General features: G+C 39.6%; 4 protein-coding genes and 1 long non-coding RNA gene across 6 annotated transcripts; 4 read left to right on the top strand and 1 right to left on the bottom strand.

Moving 5' to 3' along the window:
- Window positions 1-23: 23 nt before the first annotated feature.
- LOC135340329 (aflatoxin B1 aldehyde reductase member 3-like) lies at window positions 24-14,251 on the top strand. Of its 2 annotated transcripts, XM_064536647.1 has the most exons (10): window positions 24-29; window positions 10,216-10,298; window positions 10,478-10,539; window positions 11,199-11,274; window positions 11,373-11,409; window positions 11,480-11,626; window positions 12,105-12,234; window positions 12,321-12,387; window positions 12,596-12,702; window positions 13,277-14,251. In XM_064536647.1, the coding sequence occupies exons 2-10, from the start codon at window positions 10,221-10,223 to the stop codon at window positions 13,503-13,505; spliced, it is 933 nt and encodes a 310-aa protein (XP_064392717.1). In that variant the 5' UTR covers window positions 24-29; window positions 10,216-10,220; the 3' UTR covers window positions 13,506-14,251. The 2 variants fall into 2 exon arrangements, with proteins under 2 accessions (XP_064392717.1, XP_064392716.1); XM_064536646.1 differs by lacking the exon at window positions 24-29 and having other exon boundaries at window positions 10,143-10,298; window positions 13,277-14,247.
- LOC135340327 (uncharacterized) lies at window positions 5,375-8,432 on the top strand. The gene is made up of 2 exons (XM_064536645.1): window positions 5,375-7,112; window positions 7,226-8,432. The coding sequence occupies exons 1-2, from the start codon at window positions 6,430-6,432 to the stop codon at window positions 8,334-8,336; spliced, it is 1,794 nt and encodes a 597-aa protein (XP_064392715.1). The 5' UTR covers window positions 5,375-6,429; the 3' UTR covers window positions 8,337-8,432.
- A 935-nt stretch (window positions 14,252-15,186) lies between the features above and the next one.
- LOC135340326 (uncharacterized) lies at window positions 15,187-18,204 on the top strand. Its single transcript, XM_064536644.1, has 2 exons — window positions 15,187-16,884; window positions 16,998-18,204. The coding sequence occupies exons 1-2, from the start codon at window positions 16,202-16,204 to the stop codon at window positions 18,106-18,108; spliced, it is 1,794 nt and encodes a 597-aa protein (XP_064392714.1). The 5' UTR covers window positions 15,187-16,201; the 3' UTR covers window positions 18,109-18,204.
- A 1,710-nt stretch (window positions 18,205-19,914) lies between these two features.
- LOC135339318 (aflatoxin B1 aldehyde reductase member 3-like) lies at window positions 19,915-25,257 on the top strand. The gene is made up of 11 exons (XM_064535394.1): window positions 19,915-20,070; window positions 20,250-20,311; window positions 20,971-21,046; window positions 21,145-21,181; window positions 21,252-21,398; window positions 21,877-22,006; window positions 22,093-22,159; window positions 22,368-22,474; window positions 23,049-23,203; window positions 24,154-24,234; window positions 24,953-25,257. The coding sequence occupies exons 1-11, from the start codon at window positions 19,993-19,995 to the stop codon at window positions 25,018-25,020; spliced, it is 1,008 nt and encodes a 335-aa protein (XP_064391464.1). The 5' UTR covers window positions 19,915-19,992; the 3' UTR covers window positions 25,021-25,257.
- LOC135339319 (uncharacterized) lies at window positions 21,169-25,293 on the bottom strand. Its single transcript, XR_010395978.1, has 2 exons — window positions 25,151-25,293; window positions 21,169-21,388 (listed from the first exon to the last, which is right to left on the bottom strand). It is a non-coding gene; the product is annotated as an uncharacterized LOC135339319 (long non-coding RNA).
- Window positions 25,294-26,198: the final 905 nt, after the last annotated feature.

Below are 26,198 nucleotides of genomic sequence, written 5' to 3'. Positions count from 1 at the left end.
GCACTGCGTTTACAGCTAGCTACATGTAGGATAGATAGCCTCAGCAAAAAAAGTTATTTGTTTTGACAGATTTTCAAATGGTAAAAAGCTTAGTTGGGTAAAAGCTAAAAAAGTATAAATTAAACCTTGTACACACATGCATTGAAGCTAGCTAAATACAGTTTCATTTTGAAGCTTGATACATCAAATACGCACTATACAGCCATGCTTGAGTTCTGGCTTCTTTACTGTGAGACTACTCTGGTCCCGGTGAATGTCCAGAGCGCTATAGCTATTCGTTAACACATAAAGCTTAGTTCCATTGCATGCATGTCTGACCAAGAACCACTGCTGTTTTCAACTGTACTTGTCATAGCGTACGTTGCACTATTATTGTATAGATGCACGCATGTCGGACCTCCTCTGACCGCAACTACAGTGCATCCAGCTTATAGAGAGTAGATTACACAAATGTGTGAGTGGTTGTATTTAAATGTTGATGATTGGAACCTTTCTAAGAAATGGTGCTGATACCATTGTGTAGGTGAATGAATAAGCTACAACATATTCAATGAAAACATGAGGTGGTGGGTTTGGGGGGATTAATAGAACTAATATACAACAGTAAATTTTTATAGTAAGTGGGTAATCGGTTAGAATAATAAAACACTAACCACTAAACAGCTAAGCTCTCAGACTTTATAAGATAATTGTTGAATGGTTTAGGTATCCTGGCTATCCTTTATGGGCCTTATAAACAGTGTCCACAGTGTATATAATTCATGATTTACTGGTTTTCAGGTCTACTCTTGGTTAGAGTAATAACTTTTGAAAAATTAATAGCTTAGCTTTCAAATTTCTGTAGTAAGTTTACAGATAAATGGGCTACATTTTGATACCAAGAACATCCTCTATGCTTATTCCATTGCTGAGATAACGCTGAAAAACTACAAATTTCAACTGTTCTGATGACATCATCACCAAATTAAGAGTGGGCGTACAGCTATTGTGCGCCCATTTACAATGTATAGATTTATGGAAATCAATAATTATGTTGTAGCTTCATTCACCTATACACAATGCGCAGTGGTGTATCCACCTAGGGGCTCAGGATGCTCAAGCACCCCCTAAGTTCAACATTAATTACTGTAACTTACTGGATAGCTGGGAGCTGCATGAGCCTGAGCCTGCATTGCACTAGAGCTATAGCTAGCTAGCTACAGGGTTTTGTAAAATCCTTGCAACAGGGCTAAACAGACACTGCAATGACTTCCATATATGGACGTCAACTGCTGACAATAATATGTTGAGTACATGTACATGTATATGCAGCATACAGGGATATATGATTATCCCCCTCTGGCTCCAATTCCCCCCTCCCCCCTAAAATTTGCATTCAGGTACTCAGTCGTACGACTGAGTGTCCATAGCCTGCAGGGTATTGAAAAAACTGTTGACCTTTTTTTAAATGTTCTGGTGACTTTTCAAAATCCCCTCTAATTTAAAATCATGTATGACACCCTGGTATGTGTATAATTATTTGAATTGAAAGATGTCCAGAGAGCATCAGCTTATATTCATATAAGGTTGTGAGAACTGTTGCTCTTTTCAATGATATCGGAACAGTTGATAAACGAAACACCCTCAAAATAGTGGTATTGGGCGATATTGATAAGCTTGATGACAGAAGGCTTGCCCCTTAGGCCTTATATTGTAACCAAATCTCCTCTGGAAATTTCTTCTGTCAGCTCCTGTCTCATCAACATTTCAGGATGATCATTGAAAATGTACATGTCTTGAAGGTATGCTCCTCTCACTTCTTTGCTTTGCAACAAGAATTAACCATCTTCTGTCTGGTTATATTTTGAAGAACACAACTAAAAGCAACTGATAATGATCTGTCAATACACAGCTATGCCAACAGTTCTGCACACACCAACTTCACAACAATATTTGCCCTGCATTTCCACCTGGTGCACCATCCACCACCTTAATTAAATCTTGTGAATAAGCTGATGCTCTCTTAGGCTCACAGGACATCTTTTAATTCAAATAATTATAATTATATACATATATATGTACCTCCATGGACATGTACACTATTATTATTAGCAGTTGACTTCCATATATGGAAGTTATTGCTTTGTCTGTTAAGCCCTGTTGCAAGAATTCTGCAAAACCCTGTAACAAGAGCTTTTATATACTGCGGATTGCATGGAGACCACACCTTCATGTAGATATCCAAGTTTCCTGGGCATGCGTACTGTGACAGCATGCTATAATTTTATTCTAAAGTGACTCAAGTTACAACCATCACCAGCAGAGGAGCAGAGGACCTGATCACACTCTATGCTTACAATGGTTTTGATGCAGATGTTCTGGTGTAGTATATCATTGTGCTCCTCACTATAGCCTATATAGTGAGAGCACAATGATATACTATCACCAGTCTGAACATCTGAATCAAAACCATTGCTAAGCAGATATTCTGGTGATAGTATAATTACATCATTGTGCTCTCACTATAGGCTATAGTGAGGAGCACAATGATATACTATCATCAGAATATCTGCATCAAAATCATTGTATAATTATTCAGGTAGAGTGTGAGATCAGGTCCTCTGCTCCTCTGCTAGCCTCGATCCCAGGCCGAGTTTTCGCTTTTATAACGGTTAGGCGAACAACTGGTGTCTGCGCATGCGTCAGTCGTTCGTCAGATTCTGACAAATGGATATTCTCGTTCACTTTCGTGACATTTATATTCGTGTACTATCGTGTACTAGAAGTCAGTTCCCGTTTTATCATTATTGGAATCGATTGGAATGGCTGAAGCTTCTCTCTTCTCTGAAGCTTATTCTGAAGACTGAACAACAAGGGAAGAGGTATAAAGCTTTGTCAAGCTTGTTAAGGTCAGATATTTTTGTGTGGGCCCTATGGCTATGCTATTAAGTCTTGTTCATGTTTGGCAAGATCTACCGGTACGTAGGTAGACTATAGTTTCATCATTAATATGGTGGATCAAGTGAAGAGTGTGAGCTAGTGAACTTGGTGCTGCCATCATCAGCTCGTCGACAATGACACTATAACCGAGAAATTTAATATGTATAGATCTACACGTATTTAAAATGTCTACTTCTCTGTACAGGATCTAGGAGCAATGGCTAATATCCAGCTATCCCAACAGTGCTCCTCTTGGCTATACTAACGGACGAGACTGGACAGTTTGAGGTAAGGGTTTAACCGTCTTTGGTTTCTTTTAATATTGTCCTATACTCACAGGACTGGAGTATGACCTGCTCATTCGAGCGTTGCTGGGTAGCTCAGAGACATCAAGAGAATCTACGTTTTCTCAAGCAAAATTTAACTGAGTTACGAGTTGGGGCCTAGAATCACAGAAGTCCAGCAGCCTGCTAAATCTTTTTGAAACGTAATTTGAAGGCATTCAATCATCCTGAAGTTTCCCTGGGTCACTGTAATTGTGCTGCAGCACAACTGGCAACTCCCCAGGCCTTTGTGAAGCAGCTCCCTATGTACATCTTTTGTGTACTCACTCTGTGCATTTTCTGTGTACAAATTTCTATTATTGATTTATTAAATATTTTTGCCGACCACAAATATACAATGAAAATTTGACGCATGCGCAGACAACTAGTACCAGGCCCAGTTGTTCGCCTAACCGTTATAAAAGCGAAAACTCGGCCTGGGATCGAGGCTACTCCTCTGCTATATAGTATAGCTGCTCAGCAGAGAAGTCTTTCAGTGCACGGTCTGAAGAGAATAAAGACAGCAGTACGATCACACAGAACAATCGACTGACAAGACTATGTCTTCTACACATAGTGATACACTGTGAAAAATATTGAATGGTATACTTGTAGAATTGATATCTTTGTGACTTTTCTTGTGTAAAACAGTATAATTTTATTGTTGCCTGCATGTAATGCGCAGTAAAACGTGGGCGTCGCTTCCTGTGCGTGGACGGAATCCAAAAATTTCTCCTACCGATATTCCTAGAAACGTCACTGCAATGGTATCAGCACGAACGGTTCCAATCAACATTTAAAACCACTCACACATTTGTGGTAATCTACTGGATGCACTGTAGTAGGAAAGGCAATGAATAAAATTAGTTATGTTGCTCATTGCTTTTCCTATAGGCAGTTGAACATTAGTGATAAATCATTACTAGAATGTTTTGTGAGTAACAATGCGAACTTTGCGAGAGTTAATTGATCAATTCGCAACAATAAAATCGCAAAAAACCTAAATTAGTACTAGTAAATACACATGATCCTTGCCAGAACGCAATAGTTAGATCGCAAGGGTCAATTTTTCTAATTTAGCTCATTCGCAAAGGTTTTTCATCCGCAAAACATTCTAGTATGTTGTTCATTGCAAATTTGATTTTACAGTTTGTACTACAGCATGCATGTAGTTATGACGTAAGTTAGACGGAACGCCCACTACAGTTTTAAGTGAAGTTGCGTACTCTTCCTAATGAACTCTTATACAATTGTCCTCAAAATAATTATAAATACAGGATCTGCCGCTCGCGTACATGCACAATGGGAGAAGGAGGAATGGCTATGTACAATTGAAAGCTATATATATAAAGACTATCAAAACTATACAAACAGTCACTCAATATATACAAGGCCGCTTGTGTATGCATTGGAGAGAGTTCCCTTTACATTTGTGTGTTCAAAACATGGCTGTACAAGTGGGGAAGTCCCATTGCATTATAATTATACATCTCTGTAATAAAATTGCACATGCACTGCACTGGGAGAGTACAACAAGTTGGAACAAAATTGCACATGGACTGCAGCACTGGGAGACAGAGATAAGTTGGAACTGAATATTAGAGTACTGCACTATAGAATTACTATTGTCAAACCTGTTTTATGGATATCCCTCTGTTGGTTTAGTGGTGTGGTATTGCAAGACATCTGTGAAAATATAGTGGTAATTTCTCAACCAAGTAGTATCAACACTGATAATCTTTATTAAATTACAAGCCATCAAACAGCATGTGCATGTAGTTATAAGACGTAAGTTAGACAGAACGCCCACTACAGTTTTAAGTGAAGTTGCGTACTCTTCCTAATAAACTCTTATACAATTGTCCTCAAAATAATTATAAATATAGGATCTGCCGCTCGCGTACATGCACAATGGGAGAAGGAGGAATGGCTATGTACAATTGAAAGCTATATATATAAAGACTATCAAAACTATACAAACAGTCACTCAATATATACAAGGCTGCTTGTATGCATTGGAGAGAGTTCCCTTTACATTTGTGTGTTCAAAACATGGCTGTACAAGCTATATATACAAGCTATATATATAAAGACTATCAAAACTATACAAACAGTCACTCAATATATACAAGGCCGCTTGTATGCATTGGAGAGAGTTCCTTTTACATTTGTGTGTTTAAAACATGGCTATACAAGTGGGGAAGTCCCATTGCATTATAATTATACATCTCTGTAATAAAATTGCACATGCACTGCACTGGGAGAGTACAACAAGTTGGAACAAAATTGCACATGGACTGCAGCACTGGGAGACAGAGATAAGTTGGAACTGAATATTAGAGTATTGCACTATAGAATTACTATTGTCAAACCTGTTTTATGGATATCCCTCTGTTGGTTTAGTGGTGTGGTATTGCAAGACATCTGTGAAAATACAGTGGTAATTTCTCAACCAAGTAGTATCAACACTGATAATCTTTATTAAATTACAAGCCATCAAAGAATGCCGTGGTCTCCCAACACAATTGAATTACAAGGTTTCTAAGAAAGTATAGCTTTCTAAAGGAACCATGAACCACATTTATAATCAGTATACTATATAATTATACATGCATAATACAAAATTACTTACTCTCATCTGTTGTATGTTTGCTATAATTATGTGTAAATCCTTGTAATTGCAGTTAGCTATATTTACACTTTATAGTGAGAACATTGTTGGAAATTTCTCAAGGAGGAAACAGATCTATTATGTACAAACGGTTGTGGATTATATTAATCCATACGCACAAATACGTAGACTCAAGGATTATGCTAAAGCCATAATCCTATCAAAGTATTCTCCTCCATGCATGCACGCTATATACCCTTAATGTATTATTTATACATGCAGCTGCAGTAAATCACAACTGAAAAATCACTAAGTATATAGATCTATAAATATAGGCTGGTACATAATAATATAGTTTTCATGCATGCATGCATCCCATCAGGAGTACTCCTGATCCCATGCAGCATTAGGGTGATGTTAATTATGTACTTCCAGGGGGAGTTTACAGATTAATACCACAGACTACCCAATTTCCTTTTGGAATGCTATAAAATCAGGACATCATTGAGTCATAACTGTTACTCAAGTCCATCATTATTTCAACTCTTCTCTTATATAGTTGCACAGTTCAGGTGCATGATGGCCCAATTGCCTACTCAGAGTAAGAATGGCTATCCTACAGCTGGACAACAGGAGGTCTCAGTCGACGATATCATGACCAAAATCTACTTCATGAACGAGGAGCAGTGGAAAATTGATAGCGTGTCAGGAAATTTTGATTATGTTGTTGTTGGTTCTTCTTTTTGTTGCCTCAGCTTTATTCAGCAAATGATTGGCAACAAGCCTGATGCAAAGATACTTGTGATGGATCGCGGGGCTTATTTTCATCCGGAGCATTTCCAGAACCTCCCCCCTGCCTATACATTCACTGTGGGGGGTCAAGCGGAGACTTTCCACTGGCGAATCACTGAAGACACGCATAATGGAGAGTACATCAAGTTCCAGCATGGCATGAACAACTACTTTGGTGGTCGATCATCGTTTTGGAGTGCTTGGTGTCCAGAACCAAAAGATGATGAGATGGAGGGGTGGCCTGCTGAACTTAAAGCGAAGGTGCATTCCTACTTCCCTGCAGCTAAGGGGGTGCTCAATGTAGTCCCAGCAAACGAAATCTCCAGCAAAGAGAGTGGCGCTGACAGTCATATTTTTGGTGCCTTGCAGCAATTGGTCTACAAGAAACTGAAGCCAGTACCTGAAAAAATAGCAACTGTGAGCAGAATCGAATATGCACCACTTGCTGTAGGAGCTAAGATGTACAGGTGAGAGAGAGATTGCATAACTTACCAGCATGCAGGCATTCCAGAATATACTTTACTATATAATTTATTATGACTTGTATATATAATTATACATATGTACTTTCTAAATACAGGTATGAAGACTACAACAAATTTTCTGCGTCTGGACCAATCCTTAACATTCTTATCCAGAAAAATCAAGAAAGCAAGAGAAACAAAACCCCTCAAACGCTAAAAGTGGTCATGAAATGCTGTGTCAAGAAAATTGTTTACGATGGGAGAAAAGCAGTTATCCTCGATACTAGTTTAGGAGACTTTACTCTGGGCAGTGCCAAGCTTATTCTTGCCATGGGAACGCTACCCCCCACCACTTTAATGCTCAATTCCTCTCCATTTCCAGAGCTAGCCAACATTGGAGCACGATTCACCTCCCATTTTATCAGTTCCATCATTGCCCGTGTTCCTGTTACATCTATCACACGAAAGACAAACGTGTTCACAGCACAGAAAACCGAGGTGGAATACACAAAAGTTCTGCAAGATAACCAGGGACTGCTACAAATGGCTGCAATATATGTGCCGGGAAAGGATACTGTTACAGGAGCACAGTTTCATATCCAACTAACGGCAATTATCGATGACACGCCAGTGGAAAATATCTACGACACCATGCGTCACTTACCTGATGTAGTGGCTGCTCCATCCTTCCAGCAACTAGTCTCCTCCCATGGATACGTCGTATTTGTTTGTGCCTGTTTGGGAGAACTCGACCATACAAACTCGAAAAACTGGTACAAGAAAGACAATGGTGAAGACATCACTTCCAATGCTGTTTTGCAGGTTGTGGCCAATGATCAAGACAACTCATGTTGGAATGCTATGGATGATACCACTTTTCAAGTTCTCGAGGACTACTTGACCCCTGGCGGAGATAAAACCCAGATTGAGTATTGGAGCCCCGAGCTAGGTAACTGGAATGGAGTCGCCAGGCCAACCAAGAAGGAGAGACGTGTCCCTGGGCTTGTGCACGAAGCTTCCACTATGTGGATTGGGGGAGATGACGACCCTACTGCTCCTGTGGGTCTCGACTACAAGTTTCGAGGAGTGGAAAATGTCTACCTTACCGGCGGATCTCTCTGGCCGACTGGCGGTGCCTGGAACCCCACTTGTGCCATGAGTGCAATGGCCATGGATCTTGCAGACCAGCTCTCTAAGCTAGCTCCAACCCCGCCAGGAAAGAAGTAAAACATATGTTCGATTTAGCACAGAGACAAAGAAACTTATGAACAAATAATGTGTAATAATTATGTTTACAAAAACTATGTATTTCATTGTCCGATGGTCATGCTCAATATTTAGGTTCTTACACAAGCATACTTAATAAATTATGCTCGGAGCATAATAGGTGTCTAAAGAATAGTTGGGCAATGTTAATTTTTGGTAAAGATCCTTTCATTAAGTTTTGCATAACGACATCCTAATGGCTTATCAGCAAGATAACATCGAGAGTCATGATATGTTGTGTTTCAGTTTTGTGTGGTGTGTTTATGTTTACCTTTTAAATTTTGTATTGTCAATTTGTTAGGATTTTTTATGAGAATAATCGGACCATAATATTTATGAGAATAGGCACATTTTTCAAGAATTAGAATAATGGGTAAGAATAATTTATTAGGGCTTAGTCAGAAATATGTTGTTGACATGGTAATTATCAGTGGCACACTAGGTACATACCTAGTGGGGGAGTGAAATAAGTATAGCGTCTTTGCGAAAGAGCGCTTAAAACCATTATAGGGATAGAAACGTAATCAGCCTATAGCATAGGGGAGGGCATTGGCAGGTGCTTTTGTGTTATCGGACAGTGGTCGGTTGGTTACCTGAAAAGAAATCGAGGGGGATTACTCTCACATGAACTGGTCGTTCTAAATAGCCAACGTACCTGCTACAAAGAGGTAGACTCTGCTAGCCTCAAGAGCAACCTAGGCATACACCCTTCCTGTACTAATTGGAGGCTCCATTCATTCTACCTTAGAAGCTGAAGACACTGAGGGGCATGATCTGAGGTAATGTGAAATGTGATACAATTATTAACTTGCATAATTGCAGCAATGGATTGTAGCTGCTGATAGTATGCTTGTTTCCTCAAGTATTTTGTTTATCTCAACGAATGTATTTTCTTGAAATAAGCGCTTTCGATTGTACAATATCAATTACACTGCCCGTGGAAGACCTGACAAACATTATAGGTGGTGCTAGCATAAATCCTACTCCAAAACCTTCCAATGTCTAATATCTATTTAGTACGCCATATCACTGTATATACCCAGATGATGTTCAAGAGACTCAGCCTGGCTTTGTGTTTTCAGTGATAGAACAGTACGATCTATGATGTGATTGAAGCTAATGTACGCGGAATTTATTAGAACTCCTACTCGAATGTTGTTGTCCTACATTGCATGCTAGCATAATCCAGTTTTTGTTTTATTGATCAGTCTAGCACTCGATCATCACGAAGGATTGTTCAACATTCTGGTGGAATTTGTTTCGCAGCCCATATAGAATATTTGAGCACAAACTGTACAATTTAATGGTTGACACTGTGAATTCATCACTTAATTCAATGGTCACGACAGTTAAGTTACAGGATAAACAAAGAGATGAATCGAGTGCTCTCCTTCTGAACATATTGTAGACATGCACTCGGAGTTCTACCAGCTTCCAACGGTTTGCCAGCAAAATTGCTCCTCATGAGGTCGAGGTGCTGTATATATCTACACGTACCTTCCTTCCTTGTCTTGTTCTGGATCTTGTCTGTCTCTAGCTAGTCTCATGAATCAGCCGCACTTGGAAAGTGCGGCTGATTCATGAGTAGTCTCTAGCATCTCATAGGAGATCTAGCATGAATAGCTAGTCTCGAGGCCAGACTCCTCCCGGGGCACATGTCAGATCACGTGCAAGGGAGTGGTCTAGGGCCAGACTAGTGAATAAGGTCCCAGGCCGATTTTTTTAGTGTTCAATTGGAGACGGATCGGCCTGGGGTCGAGGCTAGCTTGTGAACCGAAGGTGGCCACACCCATTTCACATTACCTCTGATCGCTAGCACTGCACTATACCATATCCATATCTATCATGTCTCTCTCGTCTCGATTGAAGGTGATTTTGGGGACTGGAGACTTCAGAAGAAGAGGTTTTCTTGAAGAGAAGGAGGTGAGTGTGCATTGCAAATTCTGATGTATCTGAGACTGCACAATAATTGTGTGTATAATCTATGTACGTATCGATCGAACGATCGATGAAGTATTTATTGTTGTTGCACGAATGCTTCATCGTTTGATACATAATTAAATAGATGTACATGCACCTACAGTGACTGTATTTTTTCGTAGTGCTTCAATGCGTTGAACCTCTTCTTATCTCGAGGCGGCCGAAATGTCGACACTGCTCTTGTGTGAGTTTTAGTTCATTAACTAGGGGTACATATGGTGCAAGGTCCTCGCGCGCTCGTAGTTCATTTGCGTGGCTTTATGACGTCATTTAAATGGCTTTATGACGTCATTTAAATGTTGATTGTTACAATGATCGTTCTAATCTATTGACCCTGCATGAGGTGTTTCCTTGGCCTTCCAACTGGAGCAACTACAGGTGGAGCTAGGACGTGTCCTCAAGCTTCGTGAAAAAAAGTGATACTGGCCTCCATTTAGCAAGGCGCCACCAAAAATAATCTCTGTAGCCACACAAAGCTTTATATGGAGACCCGAAGAAGTACACTAGTCACTATATTGATTCCATAGCGTCAAGTCCAAACATTTTTCAATTGGCACCATGGAATTATTTTTTACTGGTTTCAGCTAGGTTATTAAAAAAGAAATTTGGATGTGGTCTTAAATCAAGGCTATACGTACAAATGATCTACTATAGCTTTGGGAACAGCTACTATTACTATACGTTCTAACGTAAGTACCACTCCAATACAAGCATGCACCAAACTTTGTGCGCCATTGTTTTGTGGCACTGTAATCAGAAGAACACGGTATATATTATACATGTTACAGAAGTCGAGACGTTGACTTTTTTACACCTACATACTCCAGTCCCATTCCCATTCAGGTATGCACATCCTGAGGGGTCGTCTGATGAGACCATTGGCAAGTACACGGCAACTAGCCCCAACGGATCTCAACTGGTACGTGTGGGCTGTAGTGTAATTCCATGCAGCCGATGCTTTTAGCACATGAAATCATAAATCGTATAATTTATATCTACCATAATTTTTATTTGCAGTCTGTCGGCACTAAGATCAATCAATTTGGGGAATACAGTAAGTGCAATGAATGCTATGTTATACGCAGTTACTGTAAAGTTATGAAAACAGTATAATTATTTGACAGCTTTTAAGAAGGAGTGTGTCTACGAACAAGCTAACAAATGTCTGACCAATCTGCAAACATCTTGTGTGGACATTCTCTACCTCCACTCCCCTGATCATGCCACGCCCATCGAGGAGACGCTGGAGGCAATGCAACAGCTGTACACAGGTGAGTGTGTGTGAATAAGGCAAGGTTAATTGTGACTCCATTTCTATATCAAGCTAAGTATAGCTGCTAGATTGTAGGTGATGTACCAATGCACAATAATTATTTGACCTCTCTATAAAGGCAATTTTAAAAAATTCGTAAGTGTACATGCATGCACACATGTACTAGACTGTAGTTCTTTAAAAAAAAACACCTCTCTATACGAATTAAAGACATGTCGATGATGATAATACATTATTATAATTATGGTGCTGGTATAGCGGCAAATTTTCGAGAATATAACATAGATCTATATATTTCGCAGATTTATAAATTTATTTTCGAGGACACTATCGAAAGTTACAAGTTTCGAGGCCCTGAGGTTTAGGTGAATCAACAAAAACCGCAAAAAATGATACGCCTCCAAAATATATCGCTACAATTATAATTATGGTATTAATTTTAATCCCAATGCGTCCTGTTTGGTTTTTATTTGCAGAGGGCAAGTTCAAGGAGCTAGGTGTGTGCAACTATGCCTCGTGGGAGGTAGCCAATATCTGCCAGATCTGTAAGAGCAGAGGATGGGTCTCACCAACCGTCTATCAGGGAATGTACAACGCAATAACAAGGTACGTAGTTTGCATATAATTATGTATAAGTGTCTCGCAGTATTAATTGGCACATGGCTGTTTAATGTGCATGTATGTTTTCACAGAAATGTTGAGAAGGAGCTGCTGCCTGCTTTGAGGTACTTTGGACTTAGGTTCTACGTCTATAACCCTGTGAGTTTCACGTGTACAGACTGACAGTAATTTATGTCTCTTCTAAGTTAAGCAACATACTGTACTCCTGGTCATGTAGAGGCCTAGCTATATTAAAGAAGAGTCTAAACTACTAAAAAGCCTGCACCACAAATTCACGCTAATAATATTGTACGTGCATGCTTATATGATAGCGATGAGTATCACCCCCCTTTCTCTCCCACCATAGACTGCCTGTGGCATGTTGACAGGAAAGTACCGCTACTCTGACTTTGAGAACACGAGGGGAGAGCTTAAAGAGGGGCGATTCTTCATCGACCCACAGTTCTCTTCTTTGTGAGTGGGCATGCATGCACATGCATGCACTAAGTCGGATTGTATACTGATTGTATTTGCATGGTCATGTTTTATGATTCAAGTTACAGTTTGACCCTTAAAATTAACTGCAAAACAGTGCTTGTATAAATGGGTAGTAGGGGTTGGTAGATTATGCTCGACTATTCGTTTATGCTAAGTTAACAGCCTTCAAACTGCCTATTATTTTTTTCAAATCGCCTATTATCTCCATATAATTATTCCTCTAAAGTTGACCCCATGTCGTTGCACAAGTAACTATAATTAACAATTGCCACATGACTCTATCTATTAACACTATAATATAGAATACCAAGGAGATAATTAACCACTAGTATACTTCCATCAGGCCTACAAATGTTTATACTATGACTCGTACTGACCTGTATTTCTAAAATCTGCACAAAGGTGCCTATTATCCAGCATAATTCTCACCCAAAAATTGTGCGTATTATGCTCAAATATTATTATGCCAGCATAATTGGGCAGCCTCAGTCTAACTTATAATGTTACAACTAGTTTTACTTATCTAGTGACCCTGCATGTCCCCCCACAGGTACCGAGACAGATATTGGCGTGAGAGTGTGTTTAAGGGGGTGGAGCTAGTGAGGGGTGCTCTGGATGAGAGTTACGGAGTGGGCAAAGTCAGTCTAGTCAGTGCTGCCTACAGGTGGCTCAACCATCACTCGCAACTCAGCCCAGAACATGGAGGTGTGTTGTTTGGTATATTTTGTATTCGATGCCTGTTTTTTGTTGATAATTTGAAAGTGAAAGTCTTATCTTAACTGAAGTTTTGCTTTTGCTAGTCTTTTCATTAGTTAGCAGTAGTTGTAGTTTATAACTGGAAAATTTGGTGGGTGTTTTAAGGCGATTTGACGAATTTTACCGAAGATCGCCACATTTAAAATTAAAATAAAAGTTTTCCAGTGGACACAACGTCATTGCCATGCCTAAGACGCAAAATTAAATGAAAGCACTGCGGGTGCTGATGCCTCGGTGGAGGTGCCAACATAAAATTACTAATAGCTAGCTTTTATACACACATTCATTGATTATAATTATCATGATGAACATCTTTAATTTTACTGCATGCAATCAACCAAATGATCAACCATGATTGTTGTTAAAAACGATCGATGCCAAAAGTTCAAGTCTAAAATTAATGGCCGGCTGCAAGTCAGCAGAGCCTTGCAGCTCTCTGCTCACTCTTGCAGCTACCAATAGCTAGCGTTCTAGTGCAGAGCTAACTACTAAGTAGAGTAGTAACACTTGGTGAACAAGTTTTGCTACGGACTCTTCTGAAAAGGCTGCAATGGCATTCCAAGTAAGCCAAACTAGGCATAACTCGAGAACGAAGCATTATTTTGCAAATCCACGAATTAAAATCCAAGTAAACATGACTAGAAGCCTATAGAAACTCTTACTTGCACTTGATTCATCCTTGAGCAGCTGTAGCGGTCTACACAGACACACACAGAGACACACAAACACACTACTGTATACCTCGCTTGCGCATGTGCACCGAGGCATAATTACTGTTAGCCTCGATCCCAGGCCGAGTTTTCGCTTTTATAACGGTTAGGCGAACAACCAGTTGTTTGCCTAACCGTTATAAAAGCGAAAACTCGGCCTGGGATCGAGGCTAAATTACTGTGTGACAGCACTGAATTAATTGTGACAACACTGAAAACTACCAAATTACTGTGGTGAAAAAAGATTGAGCTTGCAGGCTATAGCTATAGGAACCATGATTATTTCGAAGGTCGCATTGTGTACACGTGCATATGATCATATTGATGGTACAATGCTCAGCCCCTCCCGGCCTACCATATCTCACAACTTGGTTAAAATTTTCGTATATTGAAGAGTATCACACGAAAATTGACTATCGTCAAAACAAGAGTATAAGTCTCTGTAGTAATACGATATGCATGTCAATTGCCTTTACATTTGTGTGTTCAAAACATGGCTGTACAAGTGGGGAAGTCCCATTGCATTATAATTATACATCTCTGTAATAAAATTGCACATGCACTGCACTGGGAGAGTACAACAAGTTGGAACAAAATTGCACATGGACTGCAGCACTGGGAGACAGAGATAAGTTGGAACTGAATATTAGAGTACTGCACTATAGAATTACTATTGTCAAACCTGTTTTATGGATATCCCTCTGTTGGTTTAGTGGTGTGGTATTGCAAGACATCTGTGAAAATATAGTGGTAATTTCTCAACCAAGTAGTATCAACACTGATAATCTTTATTAAATTACAAGCCATCAAACAGCATGTGCATGTAGTTATAAGACGTAAGTTAGACAGAACGCCCACTACAGTTTTAAGTGAAGTTGCGTACTCTTCCTAATAAACTCTTATACAATTGTCCTCAAAATAATTATAAATATAGGATCACTCAATATATACAAGGCCGCTTGTATGCATTGGAGAGAGTTCCTTTTACATTTGTGTGTTTAAAACATGGCTATACAAGTGGGGAAGTCCCATTGCATTATAATTATACATCTCTGTAATAAAATTGCACATGCACTGCACTGGGAGAGTACAACAAGTTGGAACAAAATTGCACATGGACTGCAGCACTGGGAGACAGAGATAAGTTGGAACTGAATATTAGAGTATTGCACTATAGAATTACTATTGTCAAACCTGTTTTATGGATATCCCTCTGTTGGTTTAGTGGTGTGGTATTGCAAGACATCTGTGAAAATACAGTGGTAATTTCTCAACCAAGTAGTATCAACACTGATAATCTTTATTAAATTACAAGCCATCAAAGAATGCCGTGGTCTCCCAACACAATTGAATTACAAGGTTTCTAAGAAAGTATAGCTTTCTAAAGGAACCATGAACCACATTTATAATCAGTATACTATATAATTATACATGCATAATACAAAATTACTTACTCTCATCTGTTGTATGTTTGCTATAATTATGTGTAAATCCTTGTAATTGCAGTTAGCTATATTTACACTTTATAGTGAGAACATTGTTGGAAATTTCTCAAGGAGGAAACAGATCTATTATGTACAAACGGTTGTGGATTATATTAATCCATACGCACAAATACGTAGACTCAAGGATTATGCTAAAGCCATAATCCTATCAAAGTATTCTCCTCCATGCATGCACGCTATATACCCTTAATGTATTATTTATACATGCAGCTGCAGTAAATCACAACTGAAAAATCACTAAGTATATAGATCTATAAATATAGGCTGGTACATAATAATATAGTTTTCATGCATGCATGCATCCCATCAGGAGTACTCCTGATCCCATGCAGCATTAGGGTGATGTTAATTATGTACTTCCAGGGGGAGTTTACAGATTAATACCACAGACTACCCAATTTCCTTTTGGAATGCTATAAAATCAGGACATCATTGAGTCATAACTGTTACTCAAGTCCATCATTATTTCAACTCTTCTCTTATATAGTTGCACAGTTCAGGTGCATGATGGCCCAATTGCCTACTCAGAGTAAGAATGGCTATCCTACAGCTGGACAACAGGAGGTCTCAGTCGACGATATCATGACCAAAATCTACTTCATGAACGAGGAGCAGTGGAAAATTGATAGCGTGTCAGGAAATTTTGATTATGTTGTTGTTGGTTCTTCTTTTTGTTGCCTCAGCTTTATTCAGCAAATGATTGGCAACAAGCCTGATGCAAAGATACTTGTGATGGATCGCGGGGCTTATTTTCATCCGGAGCATTTCCAGAACCTCCCCCCTGCCTATACATTCACTGTGGGGGGTCAAGCGGAGACTTTCCACTGGCGAATCACTGAAGACACGCATAATGGAGAGTACATCAAGTTCCAGCATGGCATGAACAACTACTTTGGTGGTCGATCATCGTTTTGGAGTGCTTGGTGTCCAGAACCAAAAGATGATGAGATGGAGGGGTGGCCTGCTGAACTTAAAGCGAAGGTGCATTCCTACTTCCCTGCAGCTAAGGGGGTGCTCAATGTAGTCCCAGCAAACGAAATCTCCAGCAAAGAGAGTGGCGCTGACAGTCATATTTTTGGTGCCTTGCAGCAATTGGTCTACAAGAAACTGAAGCCAGTACCTGAAAAAATAGCAACTGTGAGCAGAATCGAATATGCACCACTTGCTGTAGGAGCTAAGATGTACAGGTGAGAGAGAGATTGCATAACTTACCAGCATGCAGGCATTCCAGAATATACTTTACTATATAATTTATTATGACTTGTATATATAATTATACATATGTACTTTCTAAATACAGGTATGAAGACTACAACAAATTTTCTGCGTCTGGACCAATCCTTAACATTCTTATCCAGAAAAATCAAGAAAGCAAGAGAAACAAAACCCCTCAAACGCTAAAAGTGGTCATGAAATGCTGTGTCAAGAAAATTGTTTACGATGGGAGAAAAGCAGTTATCCTCGATACTAGTTTAGGAGACTTTACTCTGGGCAGTGCCAAGCTTATTCTTGCCATGGGAACGCTACCCCCCACCACTTTAATGCTCAATTCCTCTCCATTTCCAGAGCTAGCCAACATTGGAGCACGATTCACCTCCCATTTTATCAGTTCCATCATTGCCCGTGTTCCTGTTACATCTATCACACGAAAGACAAACGTGTTCACAGCACAGAAAACCGAGGTGGAATACACAAAAGTTCTGCAAGATAACCAGGGACTGCTACAAATGGCTGCAATATATGTGCCGGGAAAGGATACTGTTACAGGAGCACAGTTTCATATCCAACTAACGGCAATTATCGATGACACGCCAGTGGAAAATATCTACGACACCATGCGTCACTTACCTGATGTAGTGGCTGCTCCATCCTTCCAGCAACTAGTCTCCTCCCATGGATACGTCGTATTTGTTTGTGCCTGTTTGGGAGAACTCGACCATACAAACTCGAAAAACTGGTACAAGAAAGACAATGGTGAAGACATCACTTCCAATGCTGTTTTGCAGGTTGTGGCCAATGATCAAGACAACTCATGTTGGAATGCTATGGATGATACCACTTTTCAAGTTCTCGAGGACTACTTGACCCCTGGCGGAGATAAAACCCAGATTGAGTATTGGAGCCCCGAGCTAGGTAACTGGAATGGAGTCGCCAGGCCAACCAAGAAGGAGAGACGTGTCCCTGGGCTTGTGCACGAAGCTTCCACTATGTGGATTGGGGGAGATGACGACCCTACTGCTCCTGTGGGTCTCGACTACAAGTTTCGAGGAGTGGAAAATGTCTACCTTACCGGCGGATCTCTCTGGCCGACTGGCGGTGCCTGGAACCCCACTTGTGCCATGAGTGCAATGGCCATGGATCTTGCAGACCAGCTCTCTAAGCTAGCTCCAACCCCGCCAGGAAAGAAGTAAAACATATGTTCGATTTAGCACAGAGACAAAGAAACTTATGAACAAATAATGTGTAATAATTATGTTTACAAAAACTATGTATTTCATTGTCCGATGGTCATGCTCAATATTTAGGTTCTTACACAAGCATACTTAATAAATTATGCTCGGAGCATAATAGGTGTCTAAAGAATAGTTGGGCAATGTTAATTTTTGGTAAAGATCCTTTCATTAAGTTTTGCATAACGACATCCTAATGGCTTATCAGCAAGATAACATCGAGAGTCATGATATGTTGTGTTTCAGTTTTGTGTGGTGTGTTTATGTTTACCTTTTAAATTTTGTATTGTCAATTTGTTAGGATTTTTTATGAGAATAATCGGACCATAATATTTATGAGAATAGGCACATTTTTCAAGAATTAGAATAATGGGTAAGAATAATTTATTAGGGCTTAGTCAGAAATATGTTGTTGACATGGTAATTATCAGTGGCACACTAGGTACATACCTAGTGGGGGAGTGAAATAAGTATAGCGTCTTTGCGAAAGAGCGCTTAAAACCATTATAGGGATAGAAACGTAATCAGCCTATAGCATAGGGGAGGGCATTGGCAGGTGCTTTTGTGTTATCGGACAGTGGTCGGTTGGTTACCTGAAAAGAAATCGAGGGGGATTACTCTCACATGAACTGGTCGTTCTAAATAGCCAACGTACCTGCTACAAAGAGGTAGACTCTGCTAGCCTCAAGAGCAACCTAGGCATACACCCTTCCTGTACTAATTGGAGGCTCCATTCATTCTACCTTAGAAGCTGAAGACACTGAGGGGCATGATCTGAGGTAATGTGAAATGTGATACAATTATTAACTTGCATAATTGCAGCAATGGATTGTAGCTGCTGATAGTATGCTTGTTTCCTCAAGTATTTTGTTTATCTCAACGAATGTATTTTCTTGAAATAAGCGCTTTCGATTGTACAATATCAATTACACTGCCCGTGGAAGACCTGACAAACATTATAGGTGGTGCTAGCATAAATCCTACTCCAAAACCTTCCAATGTCTAATATCTATTTAGTACGCCATATCACTGTATATACCCAGATGATGTTCAAGAGACTCAGCCTGGCTTTGTGTTTTCAGTGATAGAACAGTACGATCTATGATGTGATTGAAGCTAATGTACGCGGAATTTATTAGAACTCCTACTCGAATGTTGTTGTCCTACATTGCATGCTAGCATAATCCAGTTTTTGTTTTATTGATCAGTCTAGCACTCGATCATCACGAAGGATTGTTCAACATTCTGGTGGAATTTGTTTCGCAGCCCATATAGAATATTTGAGCACAAACTGTACAATTTAATGGTTGACACTGTGAATTCATCACTTAATTCAATGGTCACGACAGTTAAGTTACAGGATAAACAAAGAGATGAATCGAGTGCTCTCCTTCTGAACATATTGTAGACATGCACTCGGAGTTCTACCAGCTTCCAACGGTTTGCCAGCAAAATTGCTCCTCATGAGGTCGAGGTGCTGTATATATCTACACGTACCTTCCTTCCTTGTCTTGTTCTGGATCTTGTCTGTCTCTAGCTAGTCTCATGAATCAGCCGCACTTGGAAAGTGCGGCTGATTCATGAGTAGTCTCTAGCATCTCATAGGAGATCTAGCATGAATAGCTAGTCTCGAGGCCAGACTCCTCCCGGGGCACATGTCAGATCACGTGCAAGGGAGTGGTCTAGGGCCAGACTAGTGAATAAGGTCCCAGGCCGATTTTTTTAGTGTTCAATTGGAGACGGATCGGCCTGGGGTCGAGGCTAGCTTGTGAACCGAAGGTGGCCACACCCATTTCACATTACCTCTGATCGCTAGCACTGCACTATACCATATCCATATCTATCATGTCTCTCTCGTCTCGATTGAAGGTGATTTTGGGGACTGGAGACTTCAGAAGAAGAGGTTTTCTTGAAGAGAAGGAGGTGAGTGTGCATTGCAAATTCTGATGTATCTGAGACTGCACAATAATTGTGTGTATAATCTATGTACGTATCGATCGAACGATCGATGAAGTATTTATTGTTGTTGCACGAATGCTTCATCGTTTGATACATAATTAAATAGATGTACATGCACCTACAGTGACTGTATTTTTTCGTAGTGCTTCAATGCGTTGAACCTCTTCTTATCTCGAGGCGGCCGAAATGTCGACACTGCTCTTGTGTGAGTTTTAGTTCATTAACTAGGGGTACATATGGTGCAAGGTCCTCGCGCGCTCGTAGTTCATTTGCGTGGCTTTATGACGTCATTTAAATGGCTTTATGACGTCATTTAAATGTTGATTGTTACAATGATCGTTCTAATCTATTGACCCTGCATGAGGTGTTTCCTTGGCCTTCCAACTGGAGCAACTACAGGTGGAGCTAGGACGTGTCCTCAAGCTTCGTGAAAAAAAGTGATACTGGCCTCCATTTAGCAAGGCGCCACCAAAAATAATCTCTGTAGCCACACAAAGCTTTATATGGAGACCCGAAGAAGTACACTAGTCACTATATTGATTCCATAGCGTCAAGTCCAAACATTTTTCAATTGGCACCATGGAATTATTTTTTACTGGTTTCAGCTAGGTTATTAAAAAAGAAATTTGGATGTGGTCTTAAATCAAGGCTATACGTACAAATGATCTACTATAGCTTTGGGAACAGCTACTATTACTATACGTTCTAACGTAAGTACCACTCCAATACAAGCATGCACCAAACTTTGTGCGCCATTGTTTTGTGGCACTGTAATCAGAAGAACACGGTATATATTATACATGTTACAGAAGTCGAGACGTTGACTTTTTTACACCTACATACTCCAGTCCCATTCCCATTCAGGTATGCACATCCTGAGGGGTCGTCTGATGAGACCATTGGCAAGTACACGGCAACTAGCCCCAACGGATCTCAACTGGTACGTGTGGGCTGTAGTGTAATTCCATGCAGCCGATGCTTTTAGCACATGAAATCATAAATCGTATAATTTATATCTACCATAATTTTTATTTGCAGTCTGTCGGCACTAAGATCAATCAATTTGGGGAATACAGTAAGTGCAATGAATGCTATGTTATACGCAGTTACTGTAAAGTTATGAAAACAGTATAATTATTTGACAGCTTTTAAGAAGGAGTGTGTCTACGAACAAGCTAACAAATGTCTGACCAATCTGCAAACATCTTGTGTGGACATTCTCTACCTCCACTCCCCTGATCATGCCACGCCCATCGAGGAGACGCTGGAGGCAATGCAACAGCTGTACACAGGTGAGTGTGTGTGAATAAGGCAAGGTTAATTGTGACTCCATTTCTATATCAAGCTAAGTATAGCTGCTAGATTGTAGGTGATGTACCAATGCACAATAATTATTTGACCTCTCTATAAAGGCAATTTTAAAAAATTCGGAAGTGTACATGCATGCACACATGTACTAGACTGTAGTTCTTTAAAAAAAAACACCTCTCTATACGAATTAAAGACATGTCGATGATGATAATACATTATTATAATTATGGTGCTGGTATAGCGGCAAATTTTCGAGAATATAACATAGATCTATATATTTCGCAGATTTATAAATTTATTTTCGAGGACACTATCGAAAGTTACAAGTTTCGAGGCCCTGAGGTTTAGGTGAATCAACAAAAACCGCAAAAAATGATACGCCTCCAAAATATATCGCTACAATTATAATTATGGTATTAATTTTAATCCCAATGCGTCCTGTTTGGTTTTTATTTGCAGAGGGCAAGTTCAAGGAGCTAGGTGTGTGCAACTATGCCTCGTGGGAGGTAGCCAATATCTGCCAGATCTGTAAGAGCAGAGGATGGGTCTCACCAACCGTCTATCAGGGAATGTACAACGCAATAACAAGGTACGTAGTTTGCATATAATTATGTATAAGTGTCTCGCAGTATTAATTGGCACATGGCTGTTTAATGTGCATGTATGTTTTCACAGAAATGTTGAGAAGGAGCTGCTGCCTGCTTTGAGGTACTTTGGACTTAGGTTCTACGTCTATAACCCTGTGAGTTTCACGTGTACAGACTGACAGTAATTTATGTCTCTTCTAAGTTAAGCAACATACTGTACTCCTGGTCATGTAGAGGCCTAGCTATATTAAAGAAGAGTCTAAACTACTAAAAAGCCTGCACCACAAATTCACGCTAATAATATTGTACGTGCATGCTTATATGATAGCGATGAGTATCACCCCCCTTTCTCTCCCACCATAGACTGCCTGTGGCATGTTGACAGGAAAGTACCGCTACTCTGACTTTGAGAACACGAGGGGAGAGCTTAAAGAGGGGCGATTCTTCATCGACCCACAGTTCTCTTCTTTGTGAGTGGGCATGCATGCACATGCATGCACTAAGTCGGATTGTATACTGATTGTATTTGCATGGTCATGTTTTATGATTCAAGTTACAGTTTGACCCTTAAAATTAACTGCAAAACAGTGCTTGTATAAATGGGTAGTAGGGGTTGGTAGATTATGCTCGACTATTCGTTTATGCTAAGTTAACAGCCTTCAAACTGCCTATTATTTTTTTCAAATCGCCTATTATCTCCATATAATTATTCCTCTAAAGTTGACCCCATGTCGTTGCACAAGTAACTATAATTAACAATTGCCACATGACTCTATCTATTAACACTATAATATAGAATACCAAGGAGATAATTAACCACTAGTATACTTCCATCAGGCCTACAAATGTTTATACTATGACTCGTACTGACCTGTATTTCTAAAATCTGCACAAAGGTGCCTATTATCCAGCATAATTCTCACCCAAAAATTGTGCGTATTATGCTCAAATATTATTATGCCAGCATAATTGGGCAGCCTCAGTCTAACTTATAATGTTACAACTAGTTTTACTTATCTAGTGACCCTGCATGTCCCCCCACAGGTACCGAGACAGATATTGGCGTGAGAGTGTGTTTAAGGGGGTGGAGCTAGTGAGGGGTGCTCTGGATGAGAGTTACGGAGTGGGCAAAGTCAGTCTAGTCAGTGCTGCCTACAGGTGGCTCAACCATCACTCGCAACTCAGCCCAGAACATGGAGGTGTGTTGTTTGGTATATTTTGTATTCGATGCCTGTTTTTTGTTGATAATTTGAAAGTGAAAGTCTTATCTTAACTGAAGTTTTGCTTTTGCTAGTCTTTTCATTAGTTAGCAGTAGTTGTAGTTTATAACTGGAAAATTTGGTGGGTGTTTTAAGGCGATTTGACGAATTTTACCGAAGATCGCCACATTTAAAATTAAAATAAAAGTTTTCCAGTGGACACAACGTCATTGCCATGCCTAAGACGCAAAATTAAATGAAAGCACTGCGGGTGCTGATGCCTCGGTGGAGGTGCCAACATAAAATTACTAATAGCTAGCTTTTATACACACATTCATTGATTATAATTATCATGATGAACATCTTTAATTTTACTGCATGCAATCAACCAAATGATCAACCATGATTGTTGTTAAAAACGATCGATGCCAAAAGTTCAAGTCTAAAATTAATGGCCGGCTGCAAGTCAGCAGAGCCTTGCAGCTCTCTGCTCACTCTTGCAGCTACCAATAGCTAGCGTTCTAGTGCAGAGCTAACTACTAAGTAGAGTAGTAACACTTGGTGAACAAGTTTTGCTACGGACTCTTCTGAAAAGGCTGCAATGGCATTCCAAGTAAGCCAAACTAGGCATAACTCGAGAACGAAGCATTATTTTGCAAATCCACGAATTAAAATCCAAGTAAACATGACTAGAAGCCTATAGAAACTCTTACTTGCACTTGATTCATCCTTGAGCAGCTGTAGCGGTCTACACAGACACACAGACACACAAACACACTACCGTGTACCTCGCTTGCGCATGCGCACCGAGGTATAAAAATGCCAAGTCGGTTCAAATGCCTCATTCGCCAAATACAAGACACGCCAAATTTTCCAGATATATACGGTATATGTCTTTATCTCAAACATTGTATGGCTTACGTCTATATTACTTATCCAATTGTTATTAGATGGGATAATACTGGGGGCAAGTTGCATTGAGCAAGTCACTAGCAACCTGAGCAGCTGTGAGGAAGGGCCTTTGGATGATCGTAAGTCGACAAGTACCACTTGTATATATATGTCTCTTCTTTTGCACACTGTATATGCTTGATCAGAAGCCGCGGCTACTATAAATGTTTCATTTTGCTGGCAAAGGAGGCTGCAATTTGAGAGAGGCCACTGTTTGAGAGAGATGTCTATACTAAGACCCCAGCTAATTCATAAACCTTTAGTTTGTCAAAAAAATTCTTTTCACCTGCACAAACTCGAACTCTGCCATATATATATGAGAAAGTTTAAAAAGCACTAACAATATTAAGCTGCTAGCTGCTACCGTAGATACCATGGCTACCACGTGCAGAGAAATAGCCTCTATAAGTTCACTGAGACTATATGCTATTTGAGAGTGGCTTCTATTGACTGAAGATGGCTGTATATATAGAGAGGCTACTATTTGAGTGCAGCCTTTATACAAGAGCTGCCTCTGTTCAAGCATATACGATAATTATATGTGCATGCATGCATATATACAGTACAATCGGCTATTAAGCCCAATGAATATGTATTGTACATATCTTAAATGAAATTATGTTCAGTTTTATTTTCTAGTCTCAGTTTTGTTATGTACAATGTATATGAAGCATTCGTAGCTATAGAACCTGCTTGCATGCTTTCTACACCTGTTGTATAGTACAGTAGTGCACAATTTTGTAGAGATGTAGCAAATGTTGTTTTTCTTAGTACTGCACTGATTTCCTCCCTGTGTAGGTGTGGTGAAAGCATTTGACGAAGCTTGGGAAATGGACCAAAGATTCTCCGTTAACTACTTTAGATAGTGACCCCATGCAAGTTTGAATCCTGTACAGTATAAACCGACCACTATTAATTAATTGTCACAGTACACATTGCCAATTTTGTGTGGTATCAATTTGATTTAAGATCACCTTTGTTTAGACATGTTCTCACCTCAGTTTGGTCTGATCATGTTTCAAAGCCATTCTGTTTGTGTGTCAGGTTTCTTTACTCTTTCTTGTCTGACAATATTGGATCTTTAGAAAGTTTCTAATAAACAATGGCTTCGTGCAGGCCTGTCAGTGCCAATAAATTACATGCTACCAATTACACTTATTTCCCATAGTTCTCCCATTAAGCATGAATTGGCACTAAGGGTGACTAATGGGTTTAGACTGCCATATGGTGTGACTTCAAATATGGTCGCAGGACAGAAGGTGTGGATGTATCCAGAACCACCCTTTCCAACTGAGGCATATACACACAATATACATGCACTAATTATCATGATTATGCGGTCAAAACAAGTGTGTGCTGCCTATATATAGCATGTATTTAATTATCTATACACATGCAGGGTTGCAATTAAAAACCAGACATACTTTTTTAACAATTAATGTATATCCAATTTATAAGCTATAATAAATTAATGTTTGTCTTCTCTATACGTATATAGCTATGTATAGCATAATTATGTGCAATTTCTACGAAGTATACAAGAGTTAGTTTGTCTCTGCATGTCTAGGTCTGATCTGTGCTGTGCATTTAAATTACGTGTATATACAGTACAATCCACCTATCTTATTCTATATAATTTTTTTGTAAGCGGTCACCCTGCATGTATAGCTTATAATAATTATTATACTACCACGCATGTTTAATAATCCCCAAAGTCTCTATATAAGCATATGCGTTTCATATTGTAGCCTCCTTTAATCTCCGCCTCTGCGCCGTCAACAGCTTTCACTAAATTAGACTTTTAACAGTACTGCATGCTATTGTATAAACAGCATATATACTGCACCGTTGGTATTGTGTATATATAAATGGTAACAATTAACACATTGCACACCCATATCCCTATAAAGTGAATTCGATTTTGCTTTGCTAGCTTGCATGGTTAACATGGTATACTGACCATGAGACATTCCATTTAGGTGCAATGCATGACTGTATTTGTAGTGCTTCATGCCCAATGCGATGCATTCTTTAATGTAAACAT

Source organism: Halichondria panicea, chromosome 8, assembly GCF_963675165.1.
Source record: "Halichondria panicea chromosome 8, odHalPani1.1, whole genome shotgun sequence".
In the NCBI taxonomy this organism is placed as follows: domain Eukaryota; kingdom Metazoa; phylum Porifera; class Demospongiae; order Suberitida; family Halichondriidae; genus Halichondria; species Halichondria panicea.
Note: the sequence above shows the minus strand (reverse complement) of the source record. Positions and strands in the feature narration are given on the sequence as shown.

Coding starts and splice junctions, on each gene's coding strand:
- LOC135340326 (XM_064536644.1), top strand. CDS start 16,202: ATGATGGCCCAATTGCCTACTCAGAGTAAGAATGGCTATCCTACAGCT. Junction 16,885..16,997: donor GTAGGAGCTAAGATGTACAG/GTGAGAGAGAGA, acceptor TTCTAAATACAG/GTATGAAGACTACAACAAAT.
- LOC135340329 (XM_064536647.1), top strand. CDS start 10,221: ATGTCTCTCTCGTCTCGATTGAAGGTGATTTTGGGGACTGGAGACTTC. Junction 11,275..11,372: donor GCCCCAACGGATCTCAACTG/GTACGTGTGGGC, acceptor TTTTATTTGCAG/TCTGTCGGCACTAAGATCAA. Junction 11,627..12,104: donor AATGCAACAGCTGTACACAG/GTGAGTGTGTGT, acceptor TTTTATTTGCAG/AGGGCAAGTTCAAGGAGCTA.
- LOC135340327 (XM_064536645.1), top strand. CDS start 6,430: ATGATGGCCCAATTGCCTACTCAGAGTAAGAATGGCTATCCTACAGCT. Junction 7,113..7,225: donor GTAGGAGCTAAGATGTACAG/GTGAGAGAGAGA, acceptor TTCTAAATACAG/GTATGAAGACTACAACAAAT.
- LOC135339318 (XM_064535394.1), top strand. CDS start 19,993: ATGTCTCTCTCGTCTCGATTGAAGGTGATTTTGGGGACTGGAGACTTC. Junction 22,007..22,092: donor ATGTACAACGCAATAACAAG/GTACGTAGTTTG, acceptor ATGTTTTCACAG/AAATGTTGAGAAGGAGCTGC. Junction 22,475..23,048: donor GACCCACAGTTCTCTTCTTT/GTGAGTGGGCAT, acceptor GTCCCCCCACAG/GTACCGAGACAGATATTGGC.